Source organism: Anguilla rostrata, chromosome 7 (genome assembly GCF_018555375.3).
Source record: "Anguilla rostrata isolate EN2019 chromosome 7, ASM1855537v3, whole genome shotgun sequence".
Lineage (NCBI taxonomy): Eukaryota > Metazoa > Chordata > Actinopteri > Anguilliformes > Anguillidae > Anguilla > Anguilla rostrata.
In genome coordinates, this window is record NC_057939.1 from 16,957,784 (window position 1) to 16,978,671 (window position 20,888).

General features: G+C 43.0%; 1 protein-coding gene across 1 annotated transcript in view; it reads right to left on the reverse strand.

Moving 5' to 3' along the window:
- The window catches only part of LOC135259201 (cadherin EGF LAG seven-pass G-type receptor 1-like), an 84,619-nt gene that overhangs the window by 22,989 nt on the left and 40,742 nt on the right, over positions 1 to 20,888 (reverse strand). The window contains 5 exon segments of the mRNA XM_064343275.1: positions 295 to 453; positions 3,045 to 3,049; positions 4,343 to 4,468; positions 4,763 to 4,926; positions 6,368 to 6,525. Of these exon segments, the coding sequence (XP_064199345.1) occupies positions 295 to 453; positions 3,045 to 3,049; positions 4,343 to 4,468; positions 4,763 to 4,926; positions 6,368 to 6,525 (612 nt within the window).

Genomic DNA, 20,888 nt, shown 5'->3' on the forward strand with positions numbered 1-20,888 from the left:
GAAAGTGGAGAGAGAGGGAGAGAGGGGTGGGGAGAGGGAGAGAAGAAGGGTAAGGAGGTGAGGAGAAGAAGAGAGAGTGAGAGAGAGATGGAGATCCTTCAGCCTATTGCTCAGTGCAGTAGTGAAGTGTGAGGTCTGCTGTAGTACAGTACAGTAGCATACAGAAGATCATAAAGTGCACTGCTTCCCTTTTGTTGGTAGTATCCACTCCCATAACGGTTGCTGTGGAGGTTGCCAGGATGGCATAACACCCCGTGTTTTGTCTGGAGCGCTGAGGCGGTGAAGCTCTCTCACCAGTATGTTGATCTGGGACGAGGCTCCAGCGTTGGCCTGCATCAGGGCCCCGCTGCTCTGCCGGGTGCGGAACATCAGGCCCAGGTACCAGGCCGCGATGGTGAGTCCGCGGTCGACTCAGGCAACCAGGGCGTGGCCGTAAGTGTGGGAGACGGCACACTGGCAAGAGAGGGATTACAAACAAAAAGAGAAGATGAACACTGAAACACTAATCACAAGGGTAGACTGGATTCAGTCAGAGGTCTGTACTACATCACGGTTAATACTCGTACAACATTTTTTCTTAGATTCGTTGTAAATGTAAAGCATTATGCAACACATCTACACAGGTCTTCCGAATTCCAAGTGAATGTTGATCTGACTTGTTCAAGGCATTCATCTAATGCGGAATCCAGCTGCTGCAATTATTGTACCTGAATTAACGTATGTTGCAATTATTTTTGTAATTATATTCACAAACCAAATAAAAACTATAGCATATTTCAAAAATTATTAATAGAAAAAGGGAGATCTCAAAAAACGAGACATACTCAACTAACAAGACAATACATTCAAACCTCAGGGAGAATTGGCTTAGTCAGACTAAATTCATGCAAACTGTTCACTGTGAGAAAAACTCATTAAAGGTGTGGCACAGTCTTTTACAGAAGTGCTAGAACATGTTTGTTCTGCAGTTTGTTCCTCTTGCCAAAATAATTAAAACCATCAAAAGATAATTAAACCTTTTTTCCATTCGTTTTAATTAATTATTTGCCTATTTTGGTCACCAATCCAACAACTTCAAAATGCTTCAGAGGTAGGTTTCTTTAGTGCAGACATTATCACCCCTTTCAAAGAACCTAAGGGTTACACAGTGAGGGTGTAGGGGAAGAAAACTTCAACACCTTGGTAATGCATGGCAGGCATTCTGGGCCAGAGCGTTAATCACATATTAGTTGGAGAGTCAAGGATTTATTCATGTAAGCTAATGAAGCAGGGTGATGCTTCCGTGGGCAGAGTGAGACAAACAGGTCTGTAATCTTGTCCTGTGGTCAGCTCTTTAAAACAGAACAGGATAGTCAGTGACTCAGGACACAGTGAGTCAGGACCAAAAAATGTCTAATCCAAAAATCAGCACAGCCCCCACCCCCATTACTACAGTCATACTGAATTCTTCCTCCTCACTGAAGGAAAACCCCCATTATAACTTGCCAATAAAACAAGCAACCTGGTTTTCCCAGGTCCCCAGTACAAGCCCTAACCAGGCCATGTTCCATTTCGCTTCAGTCATTCGCCCAGTGAAGGCGACAGATTGGACTGGCACAAAGCCATACCCCATATTTTACAGACCAAATGTTTTGGCGGATTGAACAATCAACTCTGATATGAGGAGGTGGGAGAGGAGTTCTACTCTGAAAAATCAGAAATAATCACTCTAATGCAGCAATGAAGCAGAAACTCGCTAAAATCTCTAAGAAAAATCCATGAGTGTTGGTACTTACCATAATTGCCTTCAAGGAACATGTGCAATGTGCTTTCAGGCCTAAGAAATACACTACTTTTCAACACAGAAAGCCAGGAGATAGAGAGCTTTTTTGATCTTCTGTGATACCACCTACGGAGAGCACAATCCCCAAAGGAAGGCACAATGTTGTCAGAACCACTGAGGGCTTGTCTGTCAGTGCTACTAACACCCTTTCTATTGAAAGCAAGACACGACTATTCTAACTCTCATTGGCTCCAGGGCAAATGTTTCTCCTGATGCATGACTGCAATTATCTGTTAAAACAACACAGACAGAGAGAGGGGGTAGAGAGAAAGAGAGAGAAATAGAGAGAGACAGACCGACGGAGAGAGAGCGAGAGACAAGAAAGTAGTATTGGCCGCCCCCTCTCATTCTCAGTTTGCTCTCTCTCTCTCTTTCTGTCTCTCTTTTGTGCACGCATACACACACACACACACACCTCTCTACCCCTCTCTCAAGCACAATGCTCCAGTGACTCCGAAAACTCCTTACGCAGATGCAATGAAAACAATTGCTACCGATACCATCGACTAAGCCCGGAGCTGCAGCTCAGTGCTGGGACAAAAGGAAGTTCTGAGACACAACTATGCTGGTCCGGGAGGGTACGATTACAAATTACACCTTCATTCAGCAAACACAAAGCTCTTAGCAGCAGACTATCCCAATAAAACTGGTCACCTCCAGGTTGGCGATCACACAGTGACTTGCATTTCTCCTGTGTGCTCTTGACACTACAGATGCCCTACGCAAACATTACACGTGTAAAAGAACTCTTCACCTGTATGCTGGCTAATTTCCATACAAATTGTATCACAGGGAGTCAAGGTGCTTTCACGTTACATTCACTAGTCCTTCAAAGTCACCAAAGCATATCTTCTCACTTTAAAGAACTCCAAGAACTAGGAAATGCATTTATCATGAAATGCTACCCTAGAAACTGTCCAGATGGGCACAGCTATCATGAGCCTTTGCCTTTTAAATCAGTTGCTCAGCATGATGGAGCAAGCTATAGTAGACACATGAGCAGAATGACTGTTATGTCTACCCAAGCATCTATCATAATACAAAATTACCACAAAAATGTTGTAAGACATCTATAGAAGTTATCCCTGAAAGAGTTCAACACAATTATGCATTAATCAATCAATGGCATAAGACATGCTATGGCCTAGGGTTGGAGCTTACATAATGCTTGCCCAGCCATTAAACCACAACCGCAAACTGGCAGCCAGATGAGTCAGTCAGCCATCACTTCCTCTGAATCTGCTAACTGTCCTTCACGAAGACAGAGTGGCGGGCCAACTACCTGTAGCAGAATCTTCCCGTCTATATTTCTGTTCTGATCTGTGGAGACTCTACCCAAAACACTGCCCATATTATCTCCACTCTTACTGTACCTCTGGTACTTCTTTAGCCTGTCCACCATACCGGTATCCCTCCTGACAATATCTGTAACACAACTGCTCCTTTTGGCTCCACCCGCAGAAACAAAGTACCACTTTACTCCCCCATGAATCGTACTCAAATTCACACTCTCTTAGCTCCATCCTCAACATCACTTCCCTGGCCTTGATTCCAAACCACAATTTAGCGACTGCTCATGACCAAAACAGCATGCTGACTCATACTCAGTCTTTGCATGTCCTGTAATTACCTGCCTTCAGGTAAATATTACTATGTTGGCAACAAAACCATGGGAGTAGGCAGCCTTGCGCATCATTTCCAGGATTAAGGTCAAACTAAGCCATCTCCAAAAGGAAAGCCACACACAGGGTGTTCAATCATTTCTCTTTTCAAGGAGCAGTTACAGTGTAAAGCACTTACCGCACAGTAACAATTGGCAGTTGTTTTAGCTAAAGCTAAAAACAATGAACTCAGGCTTGACTAATTGCCCAAATCAGATTTTGCATAATTATATGGGAAACCCAAGTAAACCTATGAGTGCACAGGATCTTAATGCCAAACAAATGGAAACTGTAACAAATGCTGGGAATAAAAACTGAGAAGATAAAGAATTCTTGAACTGATTCTGTTGACACTCAAGTGTGTTTTTTAGACCAGAGGAAAACACTTCCCACAACAATGTTCTTGCCTTCTCCAGCTAATAAAATCAATCTGAGAATGTGGTCATGTGACATATCTGTCACCTGACTGCTCTAAAACACGAATAAGAGGCACAGTGTGCATATTCATGTTTACAAATGGCAAGCACCTCAACTTAAATCATTTTACCAAAAAAAAACAGCATTGTTCCTGATCTTTTAGGATAGCCGTGTGAGTCATTGACTGTTTCTGTGGAGACATTTCCTTTGTAGGAAACTCAGGCACATTATCTGCAGTGTCTGCTTCCTTAACAATCAGTTAGCTGCTGCTGCTTCACACAATCACACAATCATGCAATCAACAGATCACAGGTTTTTATCATCTGTCTTATACACCCACACATGCACACAAACACGCACACACACACACACACACATTCTCCATCTTACACATTCACTGTCTTCCTCTGTTTTTCCAACACTCATTCCTCACATCTCTCACCTTGTTCGCAGTTTTTTCCTCCGTAGTGTAGAGGGCAGTCACAGGAGTATGTGTTCCACTTATTCACACAGGTGCCTCCGTTCTGACAAACATTTCCAGCGCAGAAGTTCCTCTTGGCTGTGCAGCCTACTCAGGGAATTTCAGAGGTGGACAGAAGAGGAAAACACAAAAATCGTAACTTCAGAAACCAGCTTACAGTCAGCCAATGCACACACATTGCTTTCTCCAAGTCCAAACTCAGGTATAAGACAAGTCAAATATGAAAGGATTTCACACACAAACTATTATTGCCCTGACATGGACGGAAACAGCTGAGGAAATTGGTGAGGATATAAAGCTTGGCAGGGCAGCAGTGTTTGGAGCATAATGATATGACTGTAATGTAATGCAGCTGGGAGATGGAGCCAGGATAGGGCGGACCTTCAGTGGTCCCGTTGTTGGCGATGAAGCTGGCCATGTCCGTGGGCTTGCCGTCAATGGTCAGGTTCCTCATGCAGCCCACAAAGTCTCGGTTCTGCACCGGGAAATCCTCCGGGAGGTTGGGAACCCCGCCCAGGAGCAGCGGGCCGGTGAGGTCCAGGGACCTGTGGGGGGTCAGGACCGTGAGATAGAGAGACACTGCCTTCTGGGACAAACTTTCCTGCTAGGTGTCTGAGCCTTAGCGACAACAGACACAAACTCTGAAGGAGGTCACTGTATTAGCTATTAGGCTATTGTGCCTGATTCTCCAGTTAGCAACAAGGAGAGGAAATTTCATAGACTGTGGTACAGCACTGCAAAATTCGGGCTGTCAAGTGGAATAACTAGCTAAAGCACTTGTTCTTAGTGTGGTTATATAACCCATGGTACAGACAAAATCTCTGATGGAGCATCTGAACAATTTTATAACCTTTTCTGATATGCCTTTCCTGTTATCCCATTTCTGCCAGCAGATTGCCGATGATTAATCTGATTGTCTGGGAAAGCTTTTCATGTTTGTATTTGTATGTTCCAGCTCTGAATTGTCGCCCGTCGACTTCAACAACAAAAAAAATAAGGTGTGCAGAAAACAAGTACAGCTTGCAGAGGAAAAGCCACAGTTACTCCGTTTCAGCTTCCAGGCACACATGTCATGAACACACAGACTTAACTGCAGGCAAAACTGAGGCATGCTCCTTCACTCCTCTAAATTCCCACATCAGAAAACCAGGGGTTGTGGCAACAACATTCTATAATCACTGGTAATTGAGTTGTCATATTATTGAAATTGTAATCAACTTTGACCCAGAGCAAAACACAGTATACCGCAGATACATAAACAAATGGCATTTAAAACTATTTGGATAGTTCTGTGTGGGAATTCGTATTTTTTGGCACATTATGTTTGAGACTGTTGCTTTTGGTTACTGCAGAAACGGGGCAGGGTTAGGCAGGAGGAACTGGTTTACACTCACCGCAAGCGGCCAAGAAATCAAGTGTTGACTAATGAGCAGGGAGACATGAGCAGCTCTCAAACAGGCTGCCACCTATCAAACCAGAGCCACTTGTTCTGTAGGGGCTCATTTGCATTCCCTTTTAGGCCTTTTAAAAAAAAAAAATCTAATGTGTTTGAACAAGTTGCCTCCACCGACCACATAATCGCTTGAACTCATTTTCTTTGCATCTGGTTTCAGATAGAGAAGCAATTAGCAGAGAAGTGAAAGCTGAAAAGATAAGATTTGAGCCTGAAGCAGTTCCAAGCTCCGTGAAGCTTGCCACAGAACGGTATAAAGATCTACAGAGATTATCAGCGGTGAAAAGCGGTGTGAATGGAGGAGTGTGACCTTTTGTAAATTACTGGTAATTAAATGATGCCTTCTGGCCAAAAGGCTCGCAGCTTCGGCTGCGTCTACAGCCTGCTGCTCGAGAGAACAGCCCGAGGCAGAGGGCAGAAAAGCACAGGCCCAAAGGAGGCATCTGAGCGTGAAAGGGAGAGACCGAAAGTGAAAATCTGCCCCAGGGGTGGGACTCCGGGTGAGGAACAGACGAAAAAAAAGCCCAGCTCACTTCTTCTGCCCGGTTTGGGTGCCCTGGGCGGCGCAGGAGTAGTTGCCAATCTGGCCACCGAAGCGCACCGCCATGGCGATGTCGCAGTCGTCCACGGCGACCACGGCCACCTTCTCGCCCGAGGGACCGTGCGGGAGGCCCAAGCGTCCGATGTTAGGCTAGAACAGAAGGAAAAGCCACATAACCATAACGGGACAAGAGACCATAAACATTTTGAATACACAGCACAGTGCAGAAAAATGTATAAAGAGTAAAATGCAATTTATTTAAACTGTAACACTACTTATACATAAAATACTAAAAAAAAAACATTTTCGATAATGATGCCTACTTCACATTAGTTTATTAATTTACCCTAAAATAATTAACCGGAGCTGGACCAATGTTTGAATCTGATCCAAATTTGAATATCAAACTCTGGAAAACCTAGGAAAACCATTTGTTAGAGCCATAAAGACTAAGATAAAGTCAAACTATATGCACAAGGTATGCGTGAATATTTTCACTGGGTAGTTTAGAAAAGCCAAAATCAGAAGCTTGTATATCTTTTCCTGGAGGACAATAAAGAGTCCCCTATGCTCTCAAACCGAATATCCGATGGGGATAGATGATGGGAGATAAGTTCAGAAGAGAGTAGATTGTTCAGGGTAGATGCAGGGCTCTCTATTTCCGAGTCTTAAAGACTGCAGTGAAGCGGGCATGTGGGTAGAGCACAGTGGTGGCCATATAACTTTGGGGGCCGGCTGCTTTTCATCGCACATGTGCCAAATTGGATTAGCATAATGAGAAGCGAGTGGGGAAACAGATAACTGCAGAGACTCCATTCCGTGTCAGGGTTCTACCTGGGACTGCACAGTTTCCAGCACATGACTACAATAACCTGCCTTATCTGCCCTCCATGTGCTTGTTTTTTAATCACCCCACAGCCCCACCCATTTTCCACATAATGTAAACACTTTTCCATTTTCCATTTGCTCAGAGCTCTGTGTTTCTGACCTTATTTTTCACACACAGACCGAGTATGCCTTTGATCTCTTTCCTGTGGGACCGTGACGCTGCAGAGGATGACTTTCTGACGACATTACGGGTGGGAACTGCGCAGCCAGGAATTCTGGGAAGCCTTTAAACAGCTGCTTTGAAGGGCTGTGCATTTCAGAGGTTGTCAAAGGGTAATTTTAGGAGGTAGCTGACCTTAATTTATGGACTCAAGAGTGAATGCAAAAGCTCAAGATGTGTTTATCACGTTCTTTCCGGCTGTTGTAGCACATCATGTGGGTGTGAGGGACCCAGATGTCTGTCAGCGATCGACTAAACAATAGATGATTATAGAGTTTATTCTGTACATACCAACACAATAACTTGTTTTAACTGTGTGGTTATGAAAAGATGTTTTAAAATATTCACGTATGACAAGTAAAACAAAGCACAAATTAATTGTGGGGAAAAACACTGAATGCCAGAACAAAGTTTAATATCCTATTTTCATGTTATATAATGGATGTTGAAGAAAAGCATTAATAGATCTCTTGCAAAGGATAATCAAATTAAAGACCCCTGGTTTCAGGTGGTACACATGAGAATCTGTCTATTCCTGAGGTCCGGGGTTAATGAGCCCCACTCTCATCTCTCAGCCATGATTTCTGACTCACTGCAATTCCTCCTGCTTTCGGTCTTTTCAGAAAGAAACAACTCAGCCTGGAATCTCATTAAAGTCCTGGACCTCTGCCAACCAACATACTGTATGAAGAAAGGGTGGGGGGGGGGGAATAGCCATGAACAAGCCAGGGTTGGCACTCAGCCTTCCCACCAGCCCCTCCCAGCCACTGGCCACCGCTCATAGCCCTTCTCGCTTCGCACTGAATCCGACCTCCAGTGCCTGCGCAGATAGCACCTGCCCCACAAGTCCCAAGAGAAGGGCTGCCCTGACGGACAGACGCAGGCTGCGGTGGGAATTGTCTGAGAGACACCCGCCTCCAAAAGCAATCTCACTTTTCCATTATCATACACTTCTGACAGGAAACTCCCCATGACATGCTAGAATGCCACAGCCACATTAACTATATAACTGAATAAAAAACTACATTTCCATAAATGAAATTACCACTGAAAATGCCACTACAAAGTGCACAGACAGAGAGCACTGGAAAAACACATCTCCACAGCCAGAGAGTTCTGGATAATCAAAGTGAACTATTATAGATCACAGAGAACAAAGTACATCACCATAGAACATTGGGGAGCAAATTACGTCACTACAGAACATTATCTGCACTACTATAGAATTCCAAGAAAGCAAAGTGCCAGAACCGGTCCGAACACTGGAATAAATGACATCACCATACAACACTGAAAAGGTTACAGTGCCATAATAGATCACTAATGGAGAAATCTACAAGAAAACAGAAGAACAACTAACAACAAAAAAACCATTTTCAAAAAACTTATATACTTTCATAATAATAATGGAAAAAACAAATAAATGAAAGTAGAATTTCATATTGGTGTAAATGGCTAATCAAAATGAAAAAAGGAGATAAAATTACTTTCAAGACAGAAGAAAATTGCTTTCTTTCCATAAACTCGCCACCATGAGAAAGAAGCGATGAGAGGCAGTTGCCCAGAAAATAAAAAAGCAAGATTATTTTTACGCCTGTCTGCATCCATTTATAATATTCAGCCTCAGTAAAAGGAATGTACGAAGCTAAGAATGATTTATTACACTATTTTTTATTTATTTAATAAAATAGCTGAACTATTGAACTTGGTCTGTACTTTACAAAAAGAGGGGTAATGTTAGGCCAAGGTGTTCCGAAACAGTCAGTGCATATCTTCACTAAAGGTGACAGGTATGGTATGAGAGAAAAAAAGGTTTATACATTGTTTTTACTACAGCACTTACTATCAATGTTTCTATATTAAGTAATGTCAAGTTCATTGCCATTTTCAGATATTTAAAAAATGCATATATAGGAATGAAATTACACGATTGATATTTTCATGAATTCAACTTTTACAAAGCCAAAATAAGTGCCAATTGCTGCAAAGCAGAAATTAAACACAACTCTGTTTCACACTGTCTCTCTGAACCTCCTGGCATAATATGCAACATGAGAACATAAACGTGCCATTCCTCAGAGTTGCACAGAGCCTACCATAAGGCTAGTTAGCACCCTGATCATAGTGATCAGGTCCTTCGAGAGATTAGTGTACTGAATACGCTGAGGTCTCTGGAGCACCCCATCCTAGAGGTGTCCATGTAAGGACAGCCTTCCATGAGATTATTCCATTCTGTGGGTTACCAATATCTGATTAATGACCTTTAAGGAATCAACAATAGGCACGCTACACTTGTGTGTAACTGCTGTGGTTTTCAACACAGTTCCAGTATAATGCACATAAAGAGAAGCCTGTCAAATACAGCAACTTTCTGTGATTTATGGGTCTCCAAGGACCGGTTAAGGCACTCTATCGAAAGAGAAAGCTGAGGTTCTTCTATTCCTGTTCAAAGGCATGGGTTTTATCAGTGGCCTGTGGTTTTGCATAAGAGAAAGTGACAGACATCCAATGGCAAATTATCACTGCCCTGTGGAAAATGCTTCGTTTAGGCAGGTACCCTCTCTATATTAATTTGAAAAAAAGCTCACAACTCTGGCCTGTCTACAATGTACACACACACACACACACACGCACACTCTCTCAGGCATGCATAGAGAGGAACAGATCCAGGAGGGAGTGTAAATAATAACCCATGTTATCCAGGTTCATCCAGAGTAATGGCAAGATCTTAGTCCTGCCTGGTTACAGACACTGTGGTGGGACAGAGTAGGGGTAGTGGCCAACTACGCCCACCACACCTGCAAACACAGGCTAGTGCCACATTTCCTTTCCGCCTCCAATGGAGGAAGAATAGGACAGCTTTAAACTGCCAGTAGCCTGCCTGGTGATTATGAACTGACAGGAAAAGCTGTCACATAATCTCGATGGAGATATAAATCTCACAGGTGATTAACTGTGTAGTCATAGAAACATCTGAAATAAAATACCCTACTGTGACCTCCCCCCCCTCTGCCAATATTGTAACTATGGTACATTCCCTCTGGAACTGACAGGTGCCCACCTGTCCAACATTTCATCCCCAAGGAGTGCCATGGGGAATGCGAGAAGTCAGCCATTATGTCCATCTCTGAAGAGACTGCAAATGTGAATTCTGCCCAGTAGTGTCTCAGAGTGACCCTGGTTTTATATTGCTGAACTAATGTACTGGACAAGGCTGAATGGCACCAAAGAACTTGTTTCCATTCACACTGAAACACAGCAACTACAACACTTAGGGGAATGGTAGGCTGACATGGGGAGCCGTGATTTTGTAGAGATTGCGAGTGCCCATTTGTACGCCCCGATTATTTGTATGTCCTTCTGCATACAGGATTGGCTACTTTTACAGACTTTAGAAGTATTCTGGTGCAGCCCCTGATAATCTGGCACAGATGGGACTGTGCAGAAGTTGGCCCAGATGTAGCACGTGAAGTACTCCCTGTCCCGCACACCCCTGCCCCCCAACACACAGTCATCCCTGCCCCCCCACCCCTCCCCAACAAACAGCCGTGAATATCTGTTCATCCAGCTGTCTGACCACAAGTGTTTCGCACAGACACACTTGGGCTCCCACGCTACTCCACCAGGATCAGCTGCTGTCAATCATCACATTGAAGTAGGGGGCGGAGCCTTCCTCAATCTCAATTGCACACCCTGCTACATGGTTGATGAATATAATTTTTTAAAATTTACTTAATTAAATGCTGGCTGCCTTTCATGTTTATCACTGTCTCACTAAATGAAAAATCTGAAGTTTAACAGCTTTTTATTACAGTAAAAAGTGTAACAGGCATACACAATTTAATCTCTGTGATTTCCGATTCCCAATTTATATAAATTTGGTAAGTAGTCGTGGCCCTAAATAATCTCCTTCACAATCCTGCGATCACTCCCCGATTTGAGGTGATGATTCCATAATTAATATCTATGGTCAATTCACAGGACGAAGCGCCATGGTAACGTATTTGACTCATAAAGAGGAGAAGGATAGAGAACACAAGCAGTCGGCATAGCTGCGAATCAGAAGCTGGCAATTATCCTCTCTCTCCTCTCCGATGTACACTGGAAACTGCCGCGGATTAGGAGTATGACCTACAACACAAACTCGAGTGCTTGCTTTCATCTGAAACACAAGTTAGCGCAGGATAACACGGCAGTTATGGCCTTAAAACATGTAGTTGTACCATTCAGTGGTGATCAGGTTACAGTCAGGAGAGATGGTTTGACACCTTGCGCTAATAAAACAGACAACGGAGGCCTTCCCTTCCTGATGCCTGCAGGTGAGCACAGCTGACTGACAAAACATACTTTCAGGCCGTTGGCATGACAAACTCCTCCTATTATTTTTGATTACATAAAAGTCCATAGGAGATTGTGTTACATATAACTGCCAAAACAAGAAAAACACCTTAAACAGCATATCACCATTTCATTAAGACTTTGTCAAGATACTGTGATACGTTTAAAAAAATTCCCAAGAAAGATGGCTGCGAAAAAAGAAACAGCTGTAAAAATAATCACCATTTAATTAAGTCATATTCAAATTGTGATGCATATAAATCAAGGCCTGCATTCAATCAATACACCCTTAACTTTCACTAACAAATAAGTGTAAGTGAGAAATTTTTTCATTCATGAGGGCACAGGTGAAATCGTTTTGGTGGTCATTCAACTCATCACACCTTCTGCAAAGAAATTACTCTTTATTGTGTGTTCAACTTGAAAATCAATGTTGAATGAATGTAGGCCAAACTCTGTTGGGTGTCTTCAGTTTGCATGGAGAGGGAACCAATAGTTTGATGTGTCTAAGAGCTGCAGAAAGCACACGTGGCAGGAAGGAGAAAGGCGGTGCACAGGAACTCTCCAAGGGATTATTTTCATAAATGGCACATGCAGCTGTGAATTTATTCGGGTTTTCCTGCCTCAGTAGCGACAAATAGCTTTCGGATTTACTCTCTTTGGTTGGGTGTCCATGTCACGATATTTCTTCAGCCTTTGTCGTGACAGACTGCCTGCCCATCTATGTATGACATCAAAAGAGACCATTTTCTACCAGGTAAACAACGAGTCGTTTGGGCATTCAGGGACACGTCTCTCTATGTGGGCCATGACAGAAGAGGCTGTTGAACGTCAGGGGAGACTCCAGAAAGATTTGCTCTACTCTTGAACAGGAAAAAGGGACATGTCGCAGGCCCTCAGTGCGGCACTCTAGCGCTATGACCTCATATTGGCGGTGTCACTGTACACCAAGAGGGATGCATTACTGACAGATGACTTTGCGGCTCCACAGAGACTCACCCTCAGGATATACATACAGGGTGGTGTGTTGTTTGGTCACCCACAGCACAAGAGGAGCATTTCAATGCTATAGGTTACAGGGCTCACGTTTCCGAACCCTTCTAGAACAAATTTTGACGATCAATGGTCGGCTTCTTTTTAGAGGTGCCTTTTCAAGTGCGAAACAAACAACACAGTCAGGCGAGAAAGCAAATAAAGAAGTCTCTCAACTCTCCCCTAGAGTGCACTTTACCTGCACTCCTGCCTCACTTTGGCATTCAACGGCTGAACAAGTTGACCAGACGTTCCATGGAATGGGTTAAATTGAAATGACTACATCTGAACTGAAACATTTCGAAGTCCAGTCAGTGCCAGCTGTAAAAAGTTCCTTAATCTATCAAAAGATCTTTTCTAATGTGAAGAGATGATGCACATCAACACTGCTTTACAGGTCTCTGTGCCCTTCCAGAGCAGACAAAGTGAGGGAGGGAGGGAGGGAGGGGGAAGGACCAGGTGTTCTCAGAAGTCATAAATCTCCTCTGCGCTCTACCAGTCACACTGGTCAAGAACACTCACTCGAAACTCACAATTAGTCATGCTACATAAACTGTGTGAAATGTGGAAGTAGGGCTGAAATATCTTTTTGGAGGCGAGAAGATATAGCAGCCTAGAAAGGGAGTGGAATTAACCCTGAAGTGTCTGAAAGATTTAGGTGCCACATGTCATGGCGCTGTCAGTACCTCTGCCACCTATGTGCCCGATACCTGGGTACCTGCCTCTAAAACCACAACTGTACCCACTCTACCACTACCTCACCAGGCTGGGTATCTGTAATCGCCTTCCAATATCCTGAGTACTACAATACAATTCATATTGCAGTGATACTGTACTCATCTTCACTGTACAACAAGTGCACAAATACATGTGTGAACTGATGAAAAAAACATGTGATGCTCTGTAATGTCACATAAATAACACCAGCCCTACTTTCAAATGGCAAACATTAAAGCAAGACCCACTTAGGAGGGGAGATGCAAGGCTAAACGGCTGTTAGGTTTTGTGCCATCAGCAGCATTCTGGAGGTCGCAACCAGCCAGGCAAAATAGATTTCACCCCAGGAGATATCCCTGACACCAGACTCAGGTGTAAACTCCCCGCTCGACCATCTTAGTCCATAATAGCAATTAACAGCCGGCTAATTTTCTAATCAAGTAAAAAAAAAAATTAAAAATCACACGACACCCAACCACCATAATAGTCCATCTGGATTGCAAGCCATTAAAGTCCTGATCAGCAGGGATCAAGTAATAGTGCATGACAAAAGACTCCGGTCCTGCAAAAAAAAAATTTTTTCCGTTAAACGAAGCATCTGACAAATTAGAGGGATGAACCTTTGCACCTTTTATGGGGAGATTAAGCTCTGGTTGACAGGAAACACTTTAATCTAATCCTGCCAATATAAATACGCTCCCAGCGTAAAGATTCCCCCAAAGGATCCAGAAGCCACATGCCACCCCTATACTCTGCTCCCCGAGGTTATTTAGACAAGAGACGGGGCGTTGATGAGGAAGACATGAGATTAGCTGATCGCTGAGTGATTCGCTTGGTGGATGTGGAGTCCACGTAGTGGAAAATTAGCTACATTTCGGTATGCAGAACGTCACGTCTCAAGGACGGAACAGGTGAATACGAATCTAAAACGAGCAAGAGGGGCCCTGGCTATGACGGCGGAGAGTATGTCAGAAGAGGATCTGCGTAGGTCAGAGGCCAAAGATCAGGGTTACATGCAAGGGGTGGGTTACATGGAGAATGCCATGCAGTAGATCACATGGCTGTCACACTCTGAGGCCCTGCATGGACGTGAGATGAGAGTATAACAGCATCATGTACTACAGCAATGCACTTCACAAGAACATGGCTATCTGAGGAGTCCCAGAGACCATGCTGTCTGTTCTGATACACGGCAGTGTTTCCTGCAGCAGAGGTACAGTGCCACTGCATAGGCCTTGGTGACAGGATGTTTTTGGGTATTGGAGAACATGGAGTCCACCGTACCCTTCGCTTTGCCAGTGGGATTGTGAGATATGAGCCGCTGTCCGTGACAGCTATGACATGACCTAATTGTTTCCATGTCCAAAACCCAATCTTATTATCGTCTTTCTCCCTTTGAAGCATTCGGGCTGCGCTTACCGAACCCGCTACCAACTCGCCCAAGGCCCTGCCCAGGACAGGCCTGTGGAATGAGATGAAGTTCCTGCCAGACATTAATACTCTGATATTAATACTCCATTGTTTCCTTGGCCACCTGACCTCCCTTATTAGAGGAAATATGTGGGGAGGGAAACGTGAAACCAGTCCTGTGTGTAGCCGCCATTTCAACTAGAGTAAGTGGCTGAAACTCAACGCCTGCCAGTGTGTAACAAATGCCTCCATTTCATCTTGTATGCCGCCAGGCTCTTCACAGAGCTCCATCATAAGTTGGCATCGTCTCTGGATATAAATTTATGTACCTTGTCAACACAAGTCCAGCAAACAAGGGTATAACCCAAAATGAGAGGAAAAGCCACAGCATTAAGGATCATTCGCCAGCCACTTTGTCTTAAGCTTTACACAATCTTTTTCCACAGTCAGATATTTTATTTTGTATGATAAATTAGTATTTCATTTAGTAAGTCAAGATATGGCTGATGGTGGCATTTTTTGCACTCTTAAAGGACATAATAGCAGAACACTGTATTAAAATTTAAATCCCATAAAAGTATGAACATGTACAAATTAAACCACAAAGCCGCCAAAGAGAATAAAATAACTAATTAGCAGCTTAACAAGATCTCTAGGTGTTGAATGAGGTGTGCTTTGTTAGGGCTGGAGTGAAAACCTACAGGACGGTAGATCTCCAGGAACAGGTTTGGTTACTACAGTGTTTTATTATACATGTTTATATATTTTTTAAACCTGTAAGATTTTCATTGGCTTTTATAGCTAAATTTATTCCTCACGCAAAAATAAACCATTTCAGACAGGGAAAAGTAAAAGTCAATATATGGATGGTGGAGAGAGAGGGGGAGTAGTGGGGAGGGAAGGAGGAAGAGAGGGAGAGTGGGAGGGAAGGTGGTGAAGAGTGGGGGAGCGAGGGAGTGGAGCGGGAAGGCGTTCAAAGCTACATTCAGCTTGATTGCAGTGAAAAGAATTCACACAACTGCTGCGTTATTGTGGCATCAGTACACCGATAACCTTTTAAGGTTGGGTCACAAAAAACCTGCTCAAAGACTTGCAGAAGCAAAACAACCCTGTTTCCTCTAAATTAATCTTCACAGAGAATCCGAGCAAGTGTGTTTAACATCCAGAGCACAAGTTCAGCACCTCTGACACGCACAGACGGGGAAAAGATTGGGGTTTGAGGAAGTGCCCTCAAGGCAGAGACAACACAAGGGGGGCACCCAAGCAGAGCGGGACGGCAGGAAAGAGGGGGCGATTGAGGGGCGTTTGTTGGACCTGAGCGAGGCACATGCATTGTTTCAAATCCGGACTGTAACAGCGCTGACTGTGTCTGGTAGCACTGCGGGGCAGTGCACAACTGGCTATAGCACTGCCCACGGAATGGAGGGTTTCAATCGTCGGGGATGACACCATCTCATCACATATTAGCGAACCCTGCAGGTTGACTGTGAACCTGTGATCCACCTGCTGAGCGGCAGATGAAGTGTCCTCCTCTGACTCATGTCTGTGTGAGCTTGACTAATGAATTGTGGTGTGTTAAGAAGTGGCGGCTGACATCATGTGTTCGGAGACCACATGTTCATCTCCACTCCCAAATTTAGAGTGGAGAGCTGATGAAAACAACTGGCCATACCAAATTGGGGAGAAAAGGAGAACAAGTTAAAAAAAAGTGTTCATACAACTCTGTGAAATCTAAGCAGTAAGACACAATGGGGTGTAAGCAGATCATGTTGACAGTCACTTTTGCATCTACCAGACAGTACTCTTATTTTTCAATTCATTATTTTTTGGCACATCATTACAGTATTGTACAAAAGGACACAGATACATGGATTACCATTTAAACAGAACACCTGCTCATGTCTGGCCTAAAGCAAAAGGACAGTGTAAGATATTGAATATATGAACTGTGTCACTGAATGTAGATTTTAAAGATAACTGTACATGCCAAAATACTACGTGAATATGATATACTGTAGTAGTCATACTGCCGTTCATTCTGAATGTAATGGATAGCACTGGCATGGTAGCTGAGCAGGAAACTCAAAATACAGTTTTTCTTTGGTATTGTTACCAGTGATAACATTTATTTATTTGGCAACTATGCTATATTAATTGAACATTCTCAGTTTCATTGTACGGATTACAGAAATCATGGTTCCATAATGTTTACCTTCCTTCAAGCATCAGTGGACTGCTTCTGTTTGTACTTTGGATCATCACAGAAAAACATCTGATCAGGCTGCACACACTTTCTCATTGGTTTTTGTTTTGCCCAGTGTCTGTACTTGCTCTCAACTGTGAGAAGAATCTCATCTCAAAATGCAGTTCCCAGTCCTATGGCTCTATAGTACAGCACATAGAGGCCATGTGTAGGGAACAGTTAAAAAGAGAAGCCTGGTATACATGCAGAGGTGCCAAATGACCCACTGTGCTGTCAGAATAGCCCGCCAGGGGGTCTGCCATTGTTATATAGTCTCCATAGGGGCTAAATATGAACCAGGGTGGAGAGAGATGACCCGATTTACATCACAATAAGACAGCTGACAGTGTGAGGCAGGACGTCATTGTGAGGTCATCACATTTCACTCCCTCAAGAAACAGGCAGCCAGAAGTAATTTTTTATCTAAATTAATAGCTAATCATATCTCTAAATGCCCTGTACCTCCACTGGCCAAAAATGGGTTCATCATGGTTAAAGTTAGCATGAGTCGTCTGGATGATTGAACAGGAATATAAATCTAAGATGTAAGTAAAGCATTGAGCATACATCATCCTCCCTCCCCAACATACTGTATCTCATAATCCAGAACAACAACCATAGCCCCACATAACCCCCACACAGTCTAATCCTAACCTCACCTTTATTTACTTTTCTCACTAATAGCAGACAACTAGACAGACATCTTTTCTCCTGCTCTGTTTATGAACCCAACAGCAGGCACTCAACCAGAGCAACTTTTATGTCAGCTTTCATGACTGTCAACGGTTATCAAATAAGTGTATATGCATTCAGATGGCTCACAAGTCCACTTGGCGTTGCTATGATAGATAATGCATGAAGAGGAGTTGGTGACTGCATATTTATTACCATCTTGTATTTATTGCATTCGTTATTGCGTTCATTTTATCTCTATCTGAACAATGATGCACTGAGGATAGATACTGACCTATGAACTACAATACTCTATGCTGACATGCTTAGGTGGGTGGCTGCAGCAATTCATAGTCAAGATTAAAAGTCTCTATTCAGGAGTGACCTGACAAAAACAGCAGCTCCACAGGTAAATAGCTAGAGACAATACACATGAACACTGTACATTAAACACAAAGTATGCATAAACGGTAGTCAAGATTTAGACCGGGGTGGGCAACTCTGGGCCTGGAAAATTCTGGTAAATTGTAATGCTAATTAGGTAATTGAGGCCAGAAGTTGGCATGAAAACAGGAAATGGCAGTGGCCCTCATTTCTCACCTCTGATTTAGACAATTATAAACTTTCCTGACAAGTCTCTTGATATAGGGTTTTTAATTATTTTAAGGATTAAGAGAGCCTTATTAGAATGACCTTTTTCCGAATATTACATCACCTTGTATTTTTCAATGGATTGGTATGAGAATTTTGCAAAGGATTGGTATGAGGATTAGAAACTTTTTTGGATTAGTAAACTTTTTACAACTTTTCATGAAAGCTGTTAACTCAAACAGCAAGAGGAGACTTAAGGATTTTGATGTTATTGTACGTTTGGAAAATAGCAAATATCATATTTTTTTGTCAAGTCTGGATATTTCATAGTATATTCTCCCACAGAGAGGAATCAGAAAAAGCTCAGTCTTCCATTACAGTATGAAGACACTTAAAGGTTTTTCTAAGGGGTTAAACCAAAACAAACAAACCTATCCATTATTTCACTGACATCTCTCCAGGTTTTAGTCTTTTATGACCACATGACTTCACTTCCTCACACATAAACATCAAAACCTTCACAAGAAAAAAAACACCACGTCCAAAAATATGCTTCCTTTTGTAGACTTCCTATCTTTTAATACAGACCTAAACAACTCGCTGTCCTTGAAAGAGGGTGCAAATTTTTTCCAAAAGTGGAATTCCAAAAATTTCTTTCCTGCCTGTTCCATTGTGATGTCTTCAATAGCACACGACCCTGAATGAAACCTCTCTCACTTGCTCACCAAAGAGGTGATGAGTGTGTCGGTTTCCATGGTGACCACCACACCCTTCGTCTTCCACGAACTCTGAACCCCACAGTTCCAACCACAAAATCCCCCAAAACTCCCCAAACCACAGAGGGGTGACGTCAGGGCACCTCATCAGGATAAGGCCTGTGACCCTCTAACTCAGGGCAGGGGCTCCAAGGGGTGAGCACAACACTTCATCTCTCTTTAAGAACCTTTAATCTTACTGGTGCCTCAACAGGCTTTAAAAATTCCACCAGACTCCATGAGAAAGCAGCCAGGAAGGACCCTGGCTCTTACTGGGTGAATGATAAAAGTCTTGTTAACTGCAGCTGATTGTGAAGGAATGTGCAGTCAAGTCCCACTAGTCCAGGGTCCCCAAATCCTTAACCCTCAGACTCAAGAAGTCACTTGGTAGTTTCACCTCACATATGCCTCTCAGTCATGCCTCAACCCACCCCCACCCAAATCCTAATATGCCCCAGGCTAGCTGGCTCAGGTTCAAAGTGGAGAGCGAGGAGCAACAGTGAAACTTGCTTACAACAATCACAGTGCAGACCTGGACACAAACTACAAGGGTCATACATGTCAGCAAACTGTACTGAATCCTGTCACTGCTGGTGCAGTCAGGAGCAACATTCACTGCAGTGTGTCTATAAATGTACTTTTGTAATATTGCAGGTTCAAACACACTTTCTTTTTCTAGCAAGGTTTGACAGCAAAAGTTCTGTGATACCAAATGCTATCAATAGCAATGCAAGCTTTAGATTACACAAATGTACACAGACTGGAGTAACTCAACAGCTACCTGCAAATTGCATCATTCAATCAAAGACCCTACTCAAAAAATGCCTAAACATAGCTTGCTTTTCATGCAAACCTGCTAGTTAGTTAACACACAGTGCTGTTAAACTGGAAGCCTGAGAATTCTGTGAATGTGTGGTTTTTACACCTGGCTGCTCTCCTCACAGTGGGGAGAGGAACAACCTGCGAGGTCTCACAGCCATCACGCGGCATGTTTGTTTTCAGTTTCCTTTGTTACCGCTAAGTTACAACTGTGAAGTCTGTCAGTGCTTTACTAACAAGCAACCAACAAGTTCAGTCACGAAAAACAAAAGAAAACAAGACATATGAGGAGACTGGTAACATGGAGATTAATCTCACAGTTTTCCATGGCAATAACACAATAAACAGAACAGAACAGACATAAAAGAGAAAAACAGTTTGGCATGTGGTAGCTGGTACAGTGTGGATGATGTAGCTTGTAGAGAGTACATTCCATAATCCAATAGCTTAGAAATAGCTCACTGTAGACTTTTCTTATCCAGGGTCACTTCCTACACTGTTCATATTGTCAATTTATACAGCTGTGTGTTCACAGAAATAATTTATGATAAAAGTTAAGTAAGTTTTCACATCAGTATTCAGAAACAATAGTTCTCGCCTATTAAACATGATTGATACAAACAGGTAAAGTAATAACCATCAGAAAAAGACTGACAGAGTACAACTTAAAATAAATTATTCCGACATTTTCTTAGCAATCCTTCTAGTATTACTTGGGCATAGCACCTTGGTTTTCAAAGTGGAAATGGTTTGACAGCCCTGGTCTGATCTTGCTGCAACACTGGCACTTAAAGTGACAGATATTGGCCATTGTCACCCTCAGCACAAATTCTCCTAACTCTTCACCACTGGCTATACCATCTTTCTCAAGCAATTTCAAGTTAATCTC